Raw genomic sequence first — 13,687 nt, 5'->3', positions numbered from 1 at the left:
GGATTTCATTCTTCTTCTTCTTCTTCTTCTTCTCCTCCTCCTCCTCCTCCTCCTTCGTCGTATTTGTTAGGTAGATTGATTTCTTGTTTGTATTTGTCAGCTTCCTTAAATACTGAAAACAGTTTTTGTTTTGCTCGTGTTTTGTGGCTATTTGTATTAGTTTATTATTATTATTATTATTATTATTATTATCATTGTTGTTATTAAGGCAGAATCATTAGTTGGTTGGGCAAATTACTTAGCAGCATGTCATCCATCTTCACATTCTGGGTTCAAATTCCACCAAGTTTGACTTTACCTTTCATCTTTTTGGGGTCAATAAAATAAATTCCAGTTGAACACTGAGGTTGATGTAATCAACCCCTCCCCCAAAATACCTACCCTCGTGCCAAGATTTGAAATCATTATCATTATTTTTGTTGTTACTGTTAGGAGCATGGGACAAAGTATCTAGCAGTTTTTCTTCCAACTTATGTTCTGCACTAGTCAAGTACTGGAGTTGATATACACAACTATCCCACTTCCACTAAAATTGTCGGCCTCGAATCACAATTTGAAACATTATTATTATTATCAATATTATTAAGGCAATGAGCTGGCAGAATAATTAACACGTTGGACAAAATACTTAGTGGCATTTCATCCACCTGATGCTCTTAGTTCAAATTCCACCAAGGTTAACTTTGCTTCTCATCCTTTCAGAGTCAATACAATAAATACTAGCTGAACACTGGGGTCAATGTATTCAACTAGCTTCCTCCAACAAAATTTCAGGCCTTGTGCCTAAAATAGAAAGGATTATTGTTGTTGTTGTTGTCATTATTATTACCTTCTTTTAATTATCTCTAGTTCTATTTGCATTTTGCTTATTTTTTATTCTGTTCACCATAGTTAGGGAAATGGCACTGAATCTTATCAGAGTGTGAATAGCCATAGTGATATGATACAGGAAGAACCAGTGTAAAGGATTCTACTTGCTATAAGTGCTGTGTTGTGTCTATGGTCAAGATCCTTTTCAAATACCTACTCATAAGTTGTTTAACCCCAGGTCAGCTCTTATAAAACAGACCTACAATCCACCTGTGATAACCCTGTTTTTTTGTTTTATTTTCAGACATCAGAATATATCATCCAATGTGTGCTCTCTCTCTCTCTCTCTCTCTCTCTCTCTCTTTTATCATTGAGACTGGAGAAAGGGCAGTGTCTATCACCTCTTTCAAGGATTCTGAGACAAATGGGATGGAGAGTGGAAGGTATTTATCCCAAGATAGAGAACTGACATTCTAGTTCGATGGAGGTTCCAAGTTTTTTTAGAGTGATATTTGGCTGTTAATCTAGCTGCATGCAGGTACTGCAGCTGATGTAATTTACTGCTACAGGCAGCACACAGGAATTGACAAATGGTCATTAGCTTGTAATTTTGAGTTCACTTACCCCTACAAAGAAAACTATTTGTGAGAAACCAGTATTCTATCCAGTTGGAAAGTGTTTATCCCTCATCCATTTAACACTATAGAAAACTGACCCTGGCCCGTTTACATTTCTGAAAGGAGTGTGTTTAAGGGGAGCTTATTGTCATTTTCAAAGCTGAGAATGTCATTTTCAGCAGAGAAGAGAGAGATAAATAGACAGAGACAGAGAGAAATATTTCCTTGTTGGATCGAGTGCCAATGTACTTAGACAAACACAGGTTTTGCCAAAAGAAAAATCTGAGTTAGGCACTGCTAACATCATACTCGTTAGTTATACAATACTTTAACTTTTATCCAAAGTTTTGTTTACAGTTTTTTTTCTTATTGCATTTACTGGGTTTGGAGAGAGGGATAGTGCTCAGATCCTTCATAGACTGAGACTGCTAAGACAGATACCATTAATATTCTGCTTAGACTATTGCAACACCTGCAGGAAAGATAGGAGGAGGGAGAGCACTCCAGAAAGCTGGCATTCTGTGGAGGAAGGATTAGCAGTAGTGGTTAGTGCAGAGGCTACAGGGTTGGATTGAACACGGCAACATGGATGATGAGAGGAGAGATGACTAACAAAAAGACAGCATGGCCATAACTGAAATGCTGACAGCTAAACAACAACCTTGCTAACTTCAGCCAGTCTGATTCACAAAAACAGATTATGTGGCTAGCGGTTGGAAGAGCACTGAGCAAGTAAAAATGGAGATTATTTCCATAAACAAAACAAAAAGAAAAAAGAGGTAAAACATGCAAAAATAACAAAAATGATTAAAAAGAGAACTTGTTTACTCAATGTGATGAATCTCAGAAATATTGCTGATATTCCTTAGAAATATATCTTACATAAGCATAATATACAAATCTGATAAACTATATAAGAGATTCAGAGGTTACTTACTCTATAATCAGATACAACAGGACTATAATCATGGCCAATTTCCAGTCTCTGAGAAAAATATAAAATAAAATAAACTTTTTTTTACTTAAAAAAAAAAATTTTTTTTTAAAGATATTAAAAACGAAAGTAAAATATGTTTTTAAATAGAACCAAAGGCATAGATATATGGATATATACATGTGTATGTGTGTGTGTGTTTATCCCCCCAACATTGCTTGACAACCGATGCTGGTGTGTTTACGTCCCCATAACTTAGTGGTTCAGCAAAAGAGAGCAATAGAATAAGAATTAGGCTTAGGAAGAATAAGTCCTGTCCAGCATGGCCGCAGTCAAATGACTGAAACAAATAAAAGAAAAAAAAAAAGAATATAGTTGGTGGGGATGGGAAGGGAGGGAACACTGCAAATGACTAAGCCACATGGCAGAAATAAAGTGATGGAGGAGGCTACATAAGATATTCAACAAGCTGAAAAATAAAAATAAGCAACTTCTATAATGAAACAGACATCTAACTAAATAGGATTAAAGGGACAGGGCTTACATATTCAGGACACTATAGAAGTGAGGTGGCAGCATTTAACATTAAAACAGTGCCACTGAAATGAATAACATGATGCTACAATTAAAGGCAAGGCAAAAAAAAATTTGGCTGATCTGAACATTGTTCCATTCACAACGAACATTTAATGGCAAGGACTTTCAAATCACCTGGCATATACATATACATGTGTATATCCTTCATCGGCATATATTATCAAAATTTATAACCATGAGTGCAGAAGCTGATAAGCCAGTACACCAGACAAAAATATCTTGTATTTATTCCATTTGAGTTGCACAGACACACTACTGTGACCCTCATTGGCAGAAAGGCAGGAAATCTATGATTGACTTATTAGAAACCTATAACCAATAATGCTATTTTTCAAGAAACATGTGAGATATAAAACAAACCTCATAGTCGAAGCAATTTTGTCACATTTTGTTTCAAAAATATAGATAGTGCATATGTACAAATCATATCTTACCTTAAAAGCAATTCTGTCATTTACACATGGGATTCCAGTTAATGGAGGGAAAACATCATAGTTAGGTTTCGAAACAGATGAGCTGAGTTGGGCTTGATTCTTTTATTTATTTAATTTTTTTTTTTTTCAGAATGTAAGTGCCAAAATATGAAAATGAAAAAGATAAAGTTATTTCTTGATTAAAAATAGAAAAGCAGCAATTTATATAAATTGCACACAAATTAGATATAAAGATTGTGTAAACAAACAAGAATGCAGAAAGATATTTACTCACATTTTAAAAATATGATGCAATTTTTGCATGTCTTTGTGTTTATGAGCATGAGTCCTAACCACTAATTAGATATATATGGCACTTCAACATTCAAGGCCCAAAAATTGGCATGCAACTTTTGCATGTCTTTGTGTGTATGAGCATGAGTGAGTGGAATGACTGGGTGGATAAGGTACTGGGCTACATACTTATAGACTGTGAGTTTAGATTCTCTGTAGGTGCTTTGTTGTGTTACTAGGTAGGTTATGGTATATTACATTAGTTCAGTATATCTTCCTGTCAAAAATAGGCAATAACGATGCCAACTACAGATCATATTGGCTTGCATATGTGTGTGTGTGATTCTGAGTCCTACCACTAATTAGATATATATGGCACTTCAACATTCAAGGCCCAACATTTTACTACAATGCAGCATTGCATCTTGCAAACTAGTGTCATAGAATCTGTCCTTCACTCTAGTTTCACAACTACACTTTCAGAGCATCCACAGCCACTGCTCAACTTTTCCTTCCAATTGCATGTTTCGGGTGCTTACATAGAATTCTTTAAAAAAATGCAGCAAAATAAATGCCATTTTTATTTTATGATAGAGTGACTAAGTGGTATGAAGGGCATTTAGCAACACAGTACCAGCACCAACAGACAATGTGCGAACGTGTCAGTATATGTTCAATTACAGACAGTAAACTTATGCTTGTAAAAAAAAAAACTGAATGTTGAAATCAAGGAAACCTAATGAAATGTGGGTACCAAGATATTTTTGTGAATTTATAAAAATGGAGAACCATAAACTAAAAGACAGAAGCATATTCTTGTTGAATTAACTCTGTGAATTAATTTGGATTATTGGTTGTAAGTATTTTATTCCACTGATGTTACCTAGAGATGAGTGTTAACATTACAGCATCTTATTTTTGCTCCCTTAATTAAGACAGATATCCCACTGGTAGATACATCTAATACTGAAATAAATAGAAACTGGTAATGAAAATGACTCTAACAATAATCATTATCATTCATTATTATTCCACACCCTCATTTCCATGTAAACATGGGTTGAACAGGTCATCACAATTTGGGTTAGTTCTTATTCTAAGTTACTGTCCTCCTAGACAGGGTGGGGTATCATATGTCACTAGCAGGTTCTATTTTCACATGATTTCTATGGCTGGATGCCCTTCCTAACACCAATCATTTTACAGAGTGTACTGAGAGTATTTTCACATGACACCAACATCAACTATTGGGTTATTTTTTTCAGTTAGATGATTGTGATTTTAGCTGGTGAGATTGATATGGTTGATGTTAAGCTTAAGCAATCAATCTGAACCAACATTCACAGGAAAAACATCAATGGGAAAGGATTCCAGAAGCTTGAACATTCTGGCTAGGGAAAATTGGGCATAGGTGTCAGCACAGTGCCTGAGTGAGCAAAACACACAATATGGGTATAATGAGAGGAGACACAAATGTGCTAAGGGTTTGGATGAAAGTGGTATGCAACTAGCTAAATCAGAGCTGTTGTAGTGTATTGTTTTCATGTTGTGTGTTGATAACAAATGAGTCTAGTGGAGCCAATCCCAGTTCAGACTGATGACTGTAATAAGAAATAGTTCATATATGAAGTTTAAGATTTCTTAAACAAGAAATAGAATCCACAATGCAGAGTCAAATGACAGAGCTTACTATCTTCCAGTATACTGGTACAAACAATAATTAGATAGAAATATAACTGACCAGTTAATTATATATTGAATCTCACCTTATCTTGTAATTGTTTATCTTTTGAATATGTTTCAGTTTGTTGTTTATCTTGTTGAATAATGGCAGTTGAGGATGAAATTTGTGATGATTTAACAAAACCAAGTCCTCGCTGGTATACACCAGAGTTCTTTTGCAGGGCATTTCGAACTGAAAATACCGACCAATTGTGCACATTTGATTGAGGTTCAGAGGTTTCAGAAACTAATGAGTTTTCCAGATTGGGTAACTGAATTTTATGACTGTCTGTTTGTAAAGCTGAAAGTAAATTGTTTTCAGTAAATATAAAGAAAGACAAAATTTAGTGAAATAAGATTTTTTTAAAAATAAAATTTCGTTTTTACATTTGAGTTGCAAGATTCATGATGTGATATATGTGTTGAAACACTTGTTATATTTTCAGATCATCATGCTGTCAATTTAAATACATGTATTAGTTGTATTTTACTTCAGTTTTATTATCATCTGTTTAGATAATTAGTTAATCTATTAACTGATTAATTGATTTGTCAAAGTTCTTTCATCTGAGTTTATCAATGTGTCACTCATGCGACTTCTCTGTGCTAGCACACATTTCTTGTTCTGTGCTGTGTTCATGTCATAAAGTTTAATCCATAAGGCCACAGGTTGTAATGAAAGAACTTTTAAGAAACCTATTAACCAATAAATGAAATAATTGTCTAATTAACTGATAACAAAACTGAAGTGAAATACAACTAGTATGTGCATTTTACTTGGCAGTATGACTCACAATATAAAAATAAAGTAAAATTCAAATATAAGAAAATGCAGTTAACCACATATTCATGCTTACCAACACTCCAATCTCTGATTAACAGATATGCTGTCTCCTCTCTCTCTCTCTCTCTCTCTCTATCTATCTTTTCAAATGCTACTACTCAGAGATAGCTTGTTTCATGCTACTCCCACATAAGAATACCAACTTGCTCATATTGCAACTATCTCCATCACAACTCTCACTAACCACTACACCCAGTTCTTTCCTCCAAAAATGTCAGCCATTTGTAATTTCCTCCCTGTGCATGTTTTTCATACATTCATTGACTTGCAAGAAAACTGACTGCATCGATCCTATGATCTCAGAGAGAATGTAGCACAGTCCCTTTCACCATGTCAAAGCAATAAGAAAATAAAAATGTATTAACAAAATTGTTATTACTACCATCAATAGTCATCCTTGAATGCATCACAACATTACTAGCTTTTTTCACTTGTCATCAACAGAGATTAAGAATACACTAAGGCCAAAACTGGGCACTAAAAACACCAACTGATATAAAGTGGTTGTCCTCATATTGAAACATGATACATTTGGATGATACCACCTGAGCATAAATGTGCCATATGCTTACAGCAGATCTTAATATGTAGTGGGCCTCACAGAGAAGAAGATGAAACATAAAACAAATTAGTGGTATACTATACTACAGATTCATCCAATCTATGGAGATGGTTATAATGAAGATTCATATGTTGTAATAACCCAGCAACAAACTAATTTTGATCCTTTATTGCATAGCCATCCAGCCTATGCCAGCATGGTAAACATATTGAACAATGGTAATGATAGAGACTCATTTAGTGAAATAAGCTAGTAAGTAATCCGGTTTTCATCCTCAGCAGGAGTCCGTTGACTTAACTTAAAATGCTAATATATTTTACCCATTTTTCTCCTCTCAAGCTTAAAGTAATTTGTTCTTTTATCCTGAAGTGACTGACAATTTTTCTTTTTAATTCTTACAACAAATTAAGAAAGATGGGATGGGGAGGCATTACACCAAAATACTAGTCATTAACAGGGATTTGCTATGTGAAAATATAATGGTCAAAGGAAATCAATAAATGATGGATTCAAAATACTGTGGGACTACCCACAGTAAGTATCCTGTTTTCTATGATGTACTGCTTTTGTGACCAAGACAAGCAAAAACTATCTAGTAAATAAGTAGCAAGAGTGAAGATTGCAGATGGTTGAGCTGACAAAGTATTAGATAATTGACCAAAAGATTGATAGTTTTTATCTTATTGTTAGGGCCCTACAGACCATCTAAAAAAAGGACAAAATATCTTGGTACAGCTTGGCAAACAAAATATCTTGGTACAGCTTGTCAGACAAAATGTCTTAGTACAGCTTGGTAGACAAAATGTCTTCGTACAGTTTCTTTCTTTAAACCATGTGGACTTATTTATGTTTTTAACAATAGACAACAGTATTGAGTTCAAGTCTTCTTTATGGAACCTTCAATGGTAAAGTAAGTAGATGGATCTCTGTTAGTTTTGACAATGAAGAACCAATCATTTAATCAACAAAACTTGCTGCTCATTGAATTAGCATGCAAGTAGCTGAATATTCCAAGGCTATCTTTATCTTTTACTTGTTTCAATCATTGGACGGCAGTCATGCTAGAGCACTGCCCTGAGGGTTTTAGTCAAACAAATCGATCCCAGTACTTATTTTTTAATAGCCACACAGTGGAGGAAGAAACACAAACACATATTTATATATAGTTATATATTATGAGCTTCTACACAGTTTCCATCCACCAAATTCACTCATGAGACATTGACTGGTCCAGACATATGCTACAAGATACTTGCCAAAGGTGCTGCTGCACAATGGGACTGAACTCAAAACTATGTGGTTGCAAAGTGAGCTTCTTAACTACACGGCCATGCATATAAAACAGCAAATAAATATAGCAAGCAAGTATGAATTAAGGTGAAAGGAAAATTAAATTAGAAAAACAGAAAATTACAGTTGACAGGTATTGGTGTAGAATGGCTTGGTTTCAATTCATCACAAGCTGAGGTGATGTTGCTAGTAGTTTCTTCAGCCTCATCTGAGTCAAAATGAATATGCTTGTCAGAATTATTTCGAGAAGAATAAACACTGTTTGAGTGTTGTAATATAGATGTTTTAGGTGTGGAATTCAATGAAGAAGCATCACCTTCAGAATGTGAGCTCATTGCTTGAATGAAAGGAGCACAAGCGAAACTTGGGCCATGCCGGCGCTTTCTAGGCCTTCTTCTGTGAGGTTTGCTGCCATTTTTTTCAGTAATTTTATTTACGAGAAGTTTTTGATTTCTGACAATGTTGTTCATGTTAAAAACATTCTCATTCATACTGGGACAAAGTTCAATCCTTTTTGTTTTGCTCCCACTTAGTGTAAGGGATTCACCCTCTTCAACTGCTTTACAAATTGCTGCCAGATTTTCATTTGAAATATCAAAAACTTCAATTGTTTCTTTCACAGGAATATTTTTCTTACTGGAATTAACAATTATATCAGAATTATTTTGTTTGTGTGTTGTTGAAATTGGTGAAATTGTTGAAAGAGAAATCACTTCCTTTTGAGAAGACTTAGATTTTTCACATAAATCACTATTTTGCAGTGTCTCTAGATTATCTAGAATTTCAGAAAGAGATACAACAGGTGTAATTTTAGTATTGTTATTTTCCAGATCTCTGTTGTCACTATTATTGCCACTACCAACATTTTGTTTGTCCTCCTCTTCCTCCTCCTCATCATCGTCAATAATAATTTCTTTGTTTAAATTAGAATTATTACCTTTGTTATTATTATACACCTCCTCCTCCTCACCATCATTGTCATCACTATCATCATCATCCTCAATGACAATTTCTTTATGTTGATCACAGTCAGTACTTTGATTTTTACATAATTCATGAAGCTTTTGAATTTTTTTCCCGTGTTTTTTCTGGTCTCTTTCAACTAATTCTTCGGGACTGTTCTCAAAATCCAGTTTTACAACAGGTACATAATCACATACTTCAGATTTTCTCTTTTTCTTCTTTTTGGATTCAACACTCAACAATGGTGGCTCTTCCTCATACACCTCTATTTCCTTCTTTCTCTTTTTCATTGCATGTTCCTTCTTTTCTACACGTTCCTTTTCCTTTTCCATATGTTCCTTTTTCCCTAAATATGCTTTATCCTTTTCCTTTTTCTCTGCACATTCTTTCTTCTTCTTCTTTTCTCTCTTTTCAGAATGTTCTTCAATTTTTTCTGTTTCTTCCAAATATTCTTCTTCTTCTTGCTTTTCTTTTACATCTAAATATTTTCTTTTCTTTGTTTTATCTTTCTTTTTCGTAGAAAATGCTTTCTTGGAATTGTCCAAAAGGTTACCCTTGTTTTCAGAAATAAATATGATGTCATTTGCTTTTGTATCAATTTCAGTGACAGAATCATTTTTCAATGAAGTGTTTAATTTCTTCTTTCTCTTTTTGTTTGCAAAACATTTTACTTCAGTATTACCATCTTCCTTTTGAACACTGAAAATAAATTAGATTTTATTTAATTGCAAATTAATTTAAAATCAAATTGTTCTCTTTTTCAAAGAAAACACATTAAAAGAAAATTACACAGAAATATAAAAATATCAATTTTCTGTTCTGTAGCCAAATTATAGCAATTGTTTTGAAATTAGACTAATTAGTTATAATTAATTAGTTGTGGAATTAAGAAATTTGCTTCACAATCATGCAGTTTGGGGTTCAGTCCTACTGAGTAGTATCTTGGGTGAGAGTCTTCTACTTTAGACTCAGTGTGAGTGAAATTGATAGACAGAAACTGCAGAAGTCTGTCATGGCTGTGAAGTTAAGGTGTCTACCAACCACATGGTCTTTACCACTGTGTGGCACCTCAGGCAAGTGTCTTCTACTATAGTCACAGGCTAACTTAAGCTTTGTGATTTGTAGATTTAATAGACAGAAACTGAAAGAAGTCCATCATGTGTGTGTGTGTGTGTGTGTGTGTTTACAAGTCTGTCTTTATGCTGACAACACTAAAAAACATGGTGCTCGGTAAACACATCCCATAAGTTAGTAATCTAATAACTAAGGATCCTTCAAAGTAGAGATCCAGTATGGCTGCAGCCCAATGATTGAAACAAGTCAGAGTAAAAGAGGATTAATAGGTTAATGTTAACGAACAAGTCAATGTAATTTTAAAATTTTCCTTTCAAACACAGAGCAGACAACAGCATCTAAAAAACCGTTTGCAAGGGCAATCTTTCTATAGCTGTACATGAGAAGTGAAACTATACCTTCAGCAATTTCTGTAAAAATTTGTTACTGCCTTAATTTTTGCTCAGCTGAATTGTTTATATTTATGTATTTTTGTGTATGTATGTGTTTGTGTGCAAGTATATATGTATGTATATTTTTGTATGTAAATATATATGTACATAATTCGTCATCTCTTAAATATAGAGCTGTAAAATATATATGCGTTTATGTGCATGCATGCTGAATCACTTATGTTTATGTAACTTTTGTGTATATGTGTTTACTAGCTTAAAAGCCGTCCTATCGAGCAGCTTTTAGGGCCCAACAATGACACTTCATGCATTACTCTCTTTACTCTTTTACTTGTTTCAGTCATTTGACTGCGGCTAAGCTGGAGCACCACCTTTAGTCGAGCAAATCAATCCCAGGACTTATTCTTTGTAAGCCTAGTACTTATTCTATCGGTCTCTTTTGCCGAACCGCTACATTATGGGGACATAAACACACCACCATCGGTTGTCAAGCGATGTTGGGGGGACAAACACAGACACACAAACATATACATATATATATATATATACATATATACGACAGACTTCTTTTAGTTTCCGTCTAACAAATCCACTCACAAGGCTTTGGTCGGCGGGAGGCTATAGTAGAAGACACTTGCCCAAGATGCCACGCAGTGGGAATGAACCCGGAACCATGTGGTTGGTAAGCAAGCTACTTGCCACACAGCCACTCCTGCGCCATTGAGTACATATTAAATTTTATTAAACTTGAACAATATTTTTCAAGCAATGAACAATTTTCATCAAAACAATGATATAATCTGTCAACTTGGAATTTATTGCAAAGCTGCATGATACACAACAGTACCACCACCATCACCACCACATCTGCCATACACACACCATATAGACTTCTGATGCCACCACCATCAATATTGTTGACTTCGTCACCTTCCCCTCCATCACCATCACCACTGTCTTTCACATTGCTTACTCTCACTTCATCCCTCATCGCCTTGGCTACACCACCAACATCACCGTCACCTCCACTTCTATCACAACTATAGCTCATACTATTACTATCACAAAATGGCTAAATGTGTGAGTTCGTTCAGTATGTTACTTCAGCATGTTAGTTCAGTGGGCAGTCCCTCTTTCTCTCACATACCCACTCTTTGTCTCTCTCTTATTATTACTCCCACTACTACCAAGACAAACATCATCAACTCTCCCTAAATTTCTTTGTCTCTCTTTCTCTCTCTCTCTGTCTTCACCACTCCCCTTACTGCCTCTATGCTTACTATTACTCTCATCTCAACATGAGCAATAGTAGGAGTGCCAATGAATAGATTTATGTGTTTGTATGTATATTTGTGTATGTAAGCACACGTATATATTTATGTACATGAATGTGTATGTATATGTATATACATATATCATGGAGGTGCAACGGCCTAGTGGTTAGGGCAGTGGACTTGCAGTTGTAGGATCGCGGTTTCAATTCTCAGAGCGGGCGTTGTGAGTATTTATTGAGCGGACACACCGAAAGCTCCACAAGGTTCTGGCAGGGGGTGGTGGTGAACCCGGCTGTATTCTTTCACCACAACTTTCTCCCACTCTTTCTTCCTTTTTCTCTTATACCTGTATTTCAAAGGGCCAGCCTTGTCACAATCTGTGTCACACTGAATCTCCCCTGAGAGCTATGTTAAGGGTACACGTGTCTGTGGAGTGCTCAACCACTTGCACATTAATTTCACGAGCAGGCTGTTCTGTTGATCCTATCGATATACATGTATATTTACACGATATACACGATACACATGTATATTTGTGTATATACATACATATACAGTACTTACATATACATACATAAAAATAAGTGATTCAGCTGAAAAGAAAATTAAAGAAATAGAAATTTCTTATGGAAATTACAGAAGAAATTGTTTCATTTCTCATGTAAGGTTATCGAAAGATAGCTGTTAGCAAGTCAATTTAAAATCTGGTGATGCTGCAACAACACATTTTCCCCATGATGATAGATTTAATATTTCATGAAATCAATAGAAATAATTTCATTTAATCATAGATATTTTTGGCTAGTAAAAGTGAAATAATTGACAATTTATCATGTCAGAATGAACAGTCGCGAGAACTTGTACGCAATTTTTATGGTAAATTTTTACTACGTCAACCTCATGATTTTCACCAAAAAAACAATTTTTTGTGTGGAATCAACTCCCCGGTCCTCCTACTTTCCTGCAAATCCCTTATTTTGGTGGTTCGGAAAGAGCAGGGGCAAGGTGGTAAAAATTTACCAACTTTACTGATGGTGTGCTGTTTGTGGTCTGTGAAGGGCATAAAGTTATCTGATTCCCTTTTTGCTGGCACACCAAACATGCGATTAGGTTTCAGTTTTAGGATGTAACTATTTTCCCTTACAGTGCCCCTACCAATGAAAAGGGCATGAATGTCACAACATTCATATTTATATATACTCATAACATAAATAGGTACTACTTAAGAGTGGACCCAACGCACACACCCACACTAGTCAGTGGACGTGCACACCCGTGCCAGTCAGTACATGGATGCATGCACACGCACTAGTCAGTGGCACCCGCAATAAAAAAAAAACCTGGTTAAACTAAAGCGTTTGACAAAAATACAAAAAAATTAGTCTAATGCGTGCTCGCGAACAGGAGAGAGGACTCGGAACATTCACATCGTGAATGTATATATATGTATAAATTAAAACAGTAAGGTAAAAAATTGGATATTAATTAATATCAAGGTAATCTTCAAGTTTAGGGGGATAAAAAAAATAAATAAAAATATTCAAGGGAAGTAACTGAACGTCTTACCAGTATTCTCCGTACATCTCTGTTTATAAATAAATCACACGTGATTTGATTGACGTTAGGGTTAGGGTGATTTATTTATAAACAGCTAGAAGAAAACGGATAATACTGGTAAGTCGTTCAGTTATTTCCCTTGAATATTTTTTTTTATCCCCCTAAACTTGAAGATTACCAATATCAATTTAATACAATGGAACTAGTACATTGAAAGAATCAGGAGATTCAGAAAAATTATATGAGATCTCAAAGGATTATTGTATATGCATATAAAGGAGACCACTAGGTGAACGGCTAATGTGCTAGAAGAATGCGATCTTCTAGCACATTAGCTGTCCACC

At 35.0% G+C, this 13,687-nt stretch overlaps 1 protein-coding gene and 1 long non-coding RNA gene across 3 annotated transcripts in view; one reads left to right on the top strand and one right to left on the bottom strand.

Moving 5' to 3' along the window:
• Positions 1-13,687, bottom strand: part of LOC106882141 (coilin) — a 27,266-nt gene that overhangs the window by 11,733 nt on the left and 1,846 nt on the right. Inside the window, exons 2-5 of the mRNA XM_014932714.2 lie at positions 8,208-9,745; positions 5,432-5,688; positions 3,393-3,491; positions 2,365-2,412 (exon numbers count right to left, since the gene is read on the bottom strand). Coding sequence (XP_014788200.2) covers positions 2,365-2,412; positions 3,393-3,491; positions 5,432-5,688; positions 8,208-9,745 — 1,942 coding nt within the window. The remainder of the gene's footprint in view (positions 1-2,364; positions 2,413-3,392; positions 3,492-5,431; positions 5,689-8,207; positions 9,746-13,687) is intronic.
• Positions 13,357-13,687, top strand: part of LOC128247833 (uncharacterized) — an 8,483-nt gene continuing 8,152 nt past the window's right edge. For both annotated transcript variants that reach the window (XR_008264153.1, XR_008264154.1), the window contains exon 1: positions 13,357-13,460. This is a non-coding gene — a long non-coding RNA (uncharacterized LOC128247833). The remainder of the gene's footprint in view (positions 13,461-13,687) is intronic.

Source organism: Octopus bimaculoides, chromosome 5 (assembly GCF_001194135.2).
Source record: "Octopus bimaculoides isolate UCB-OBI-ISO-001 chromosome 5, ASM119413v2, whole genome shotgun sequence".
NCBI classification, from domain to species: domain Eukaryota; kingdom Metazoa; phylum Mollusca; class Cephalopoda; order Octopoda; family Octopodidae; genus Octopus; species Octopus bimaculoides.
Note: the sequence above shows the minus strand (reverse complement) of the source record. Positions and strands in the feature narration are given on the sequence as shown.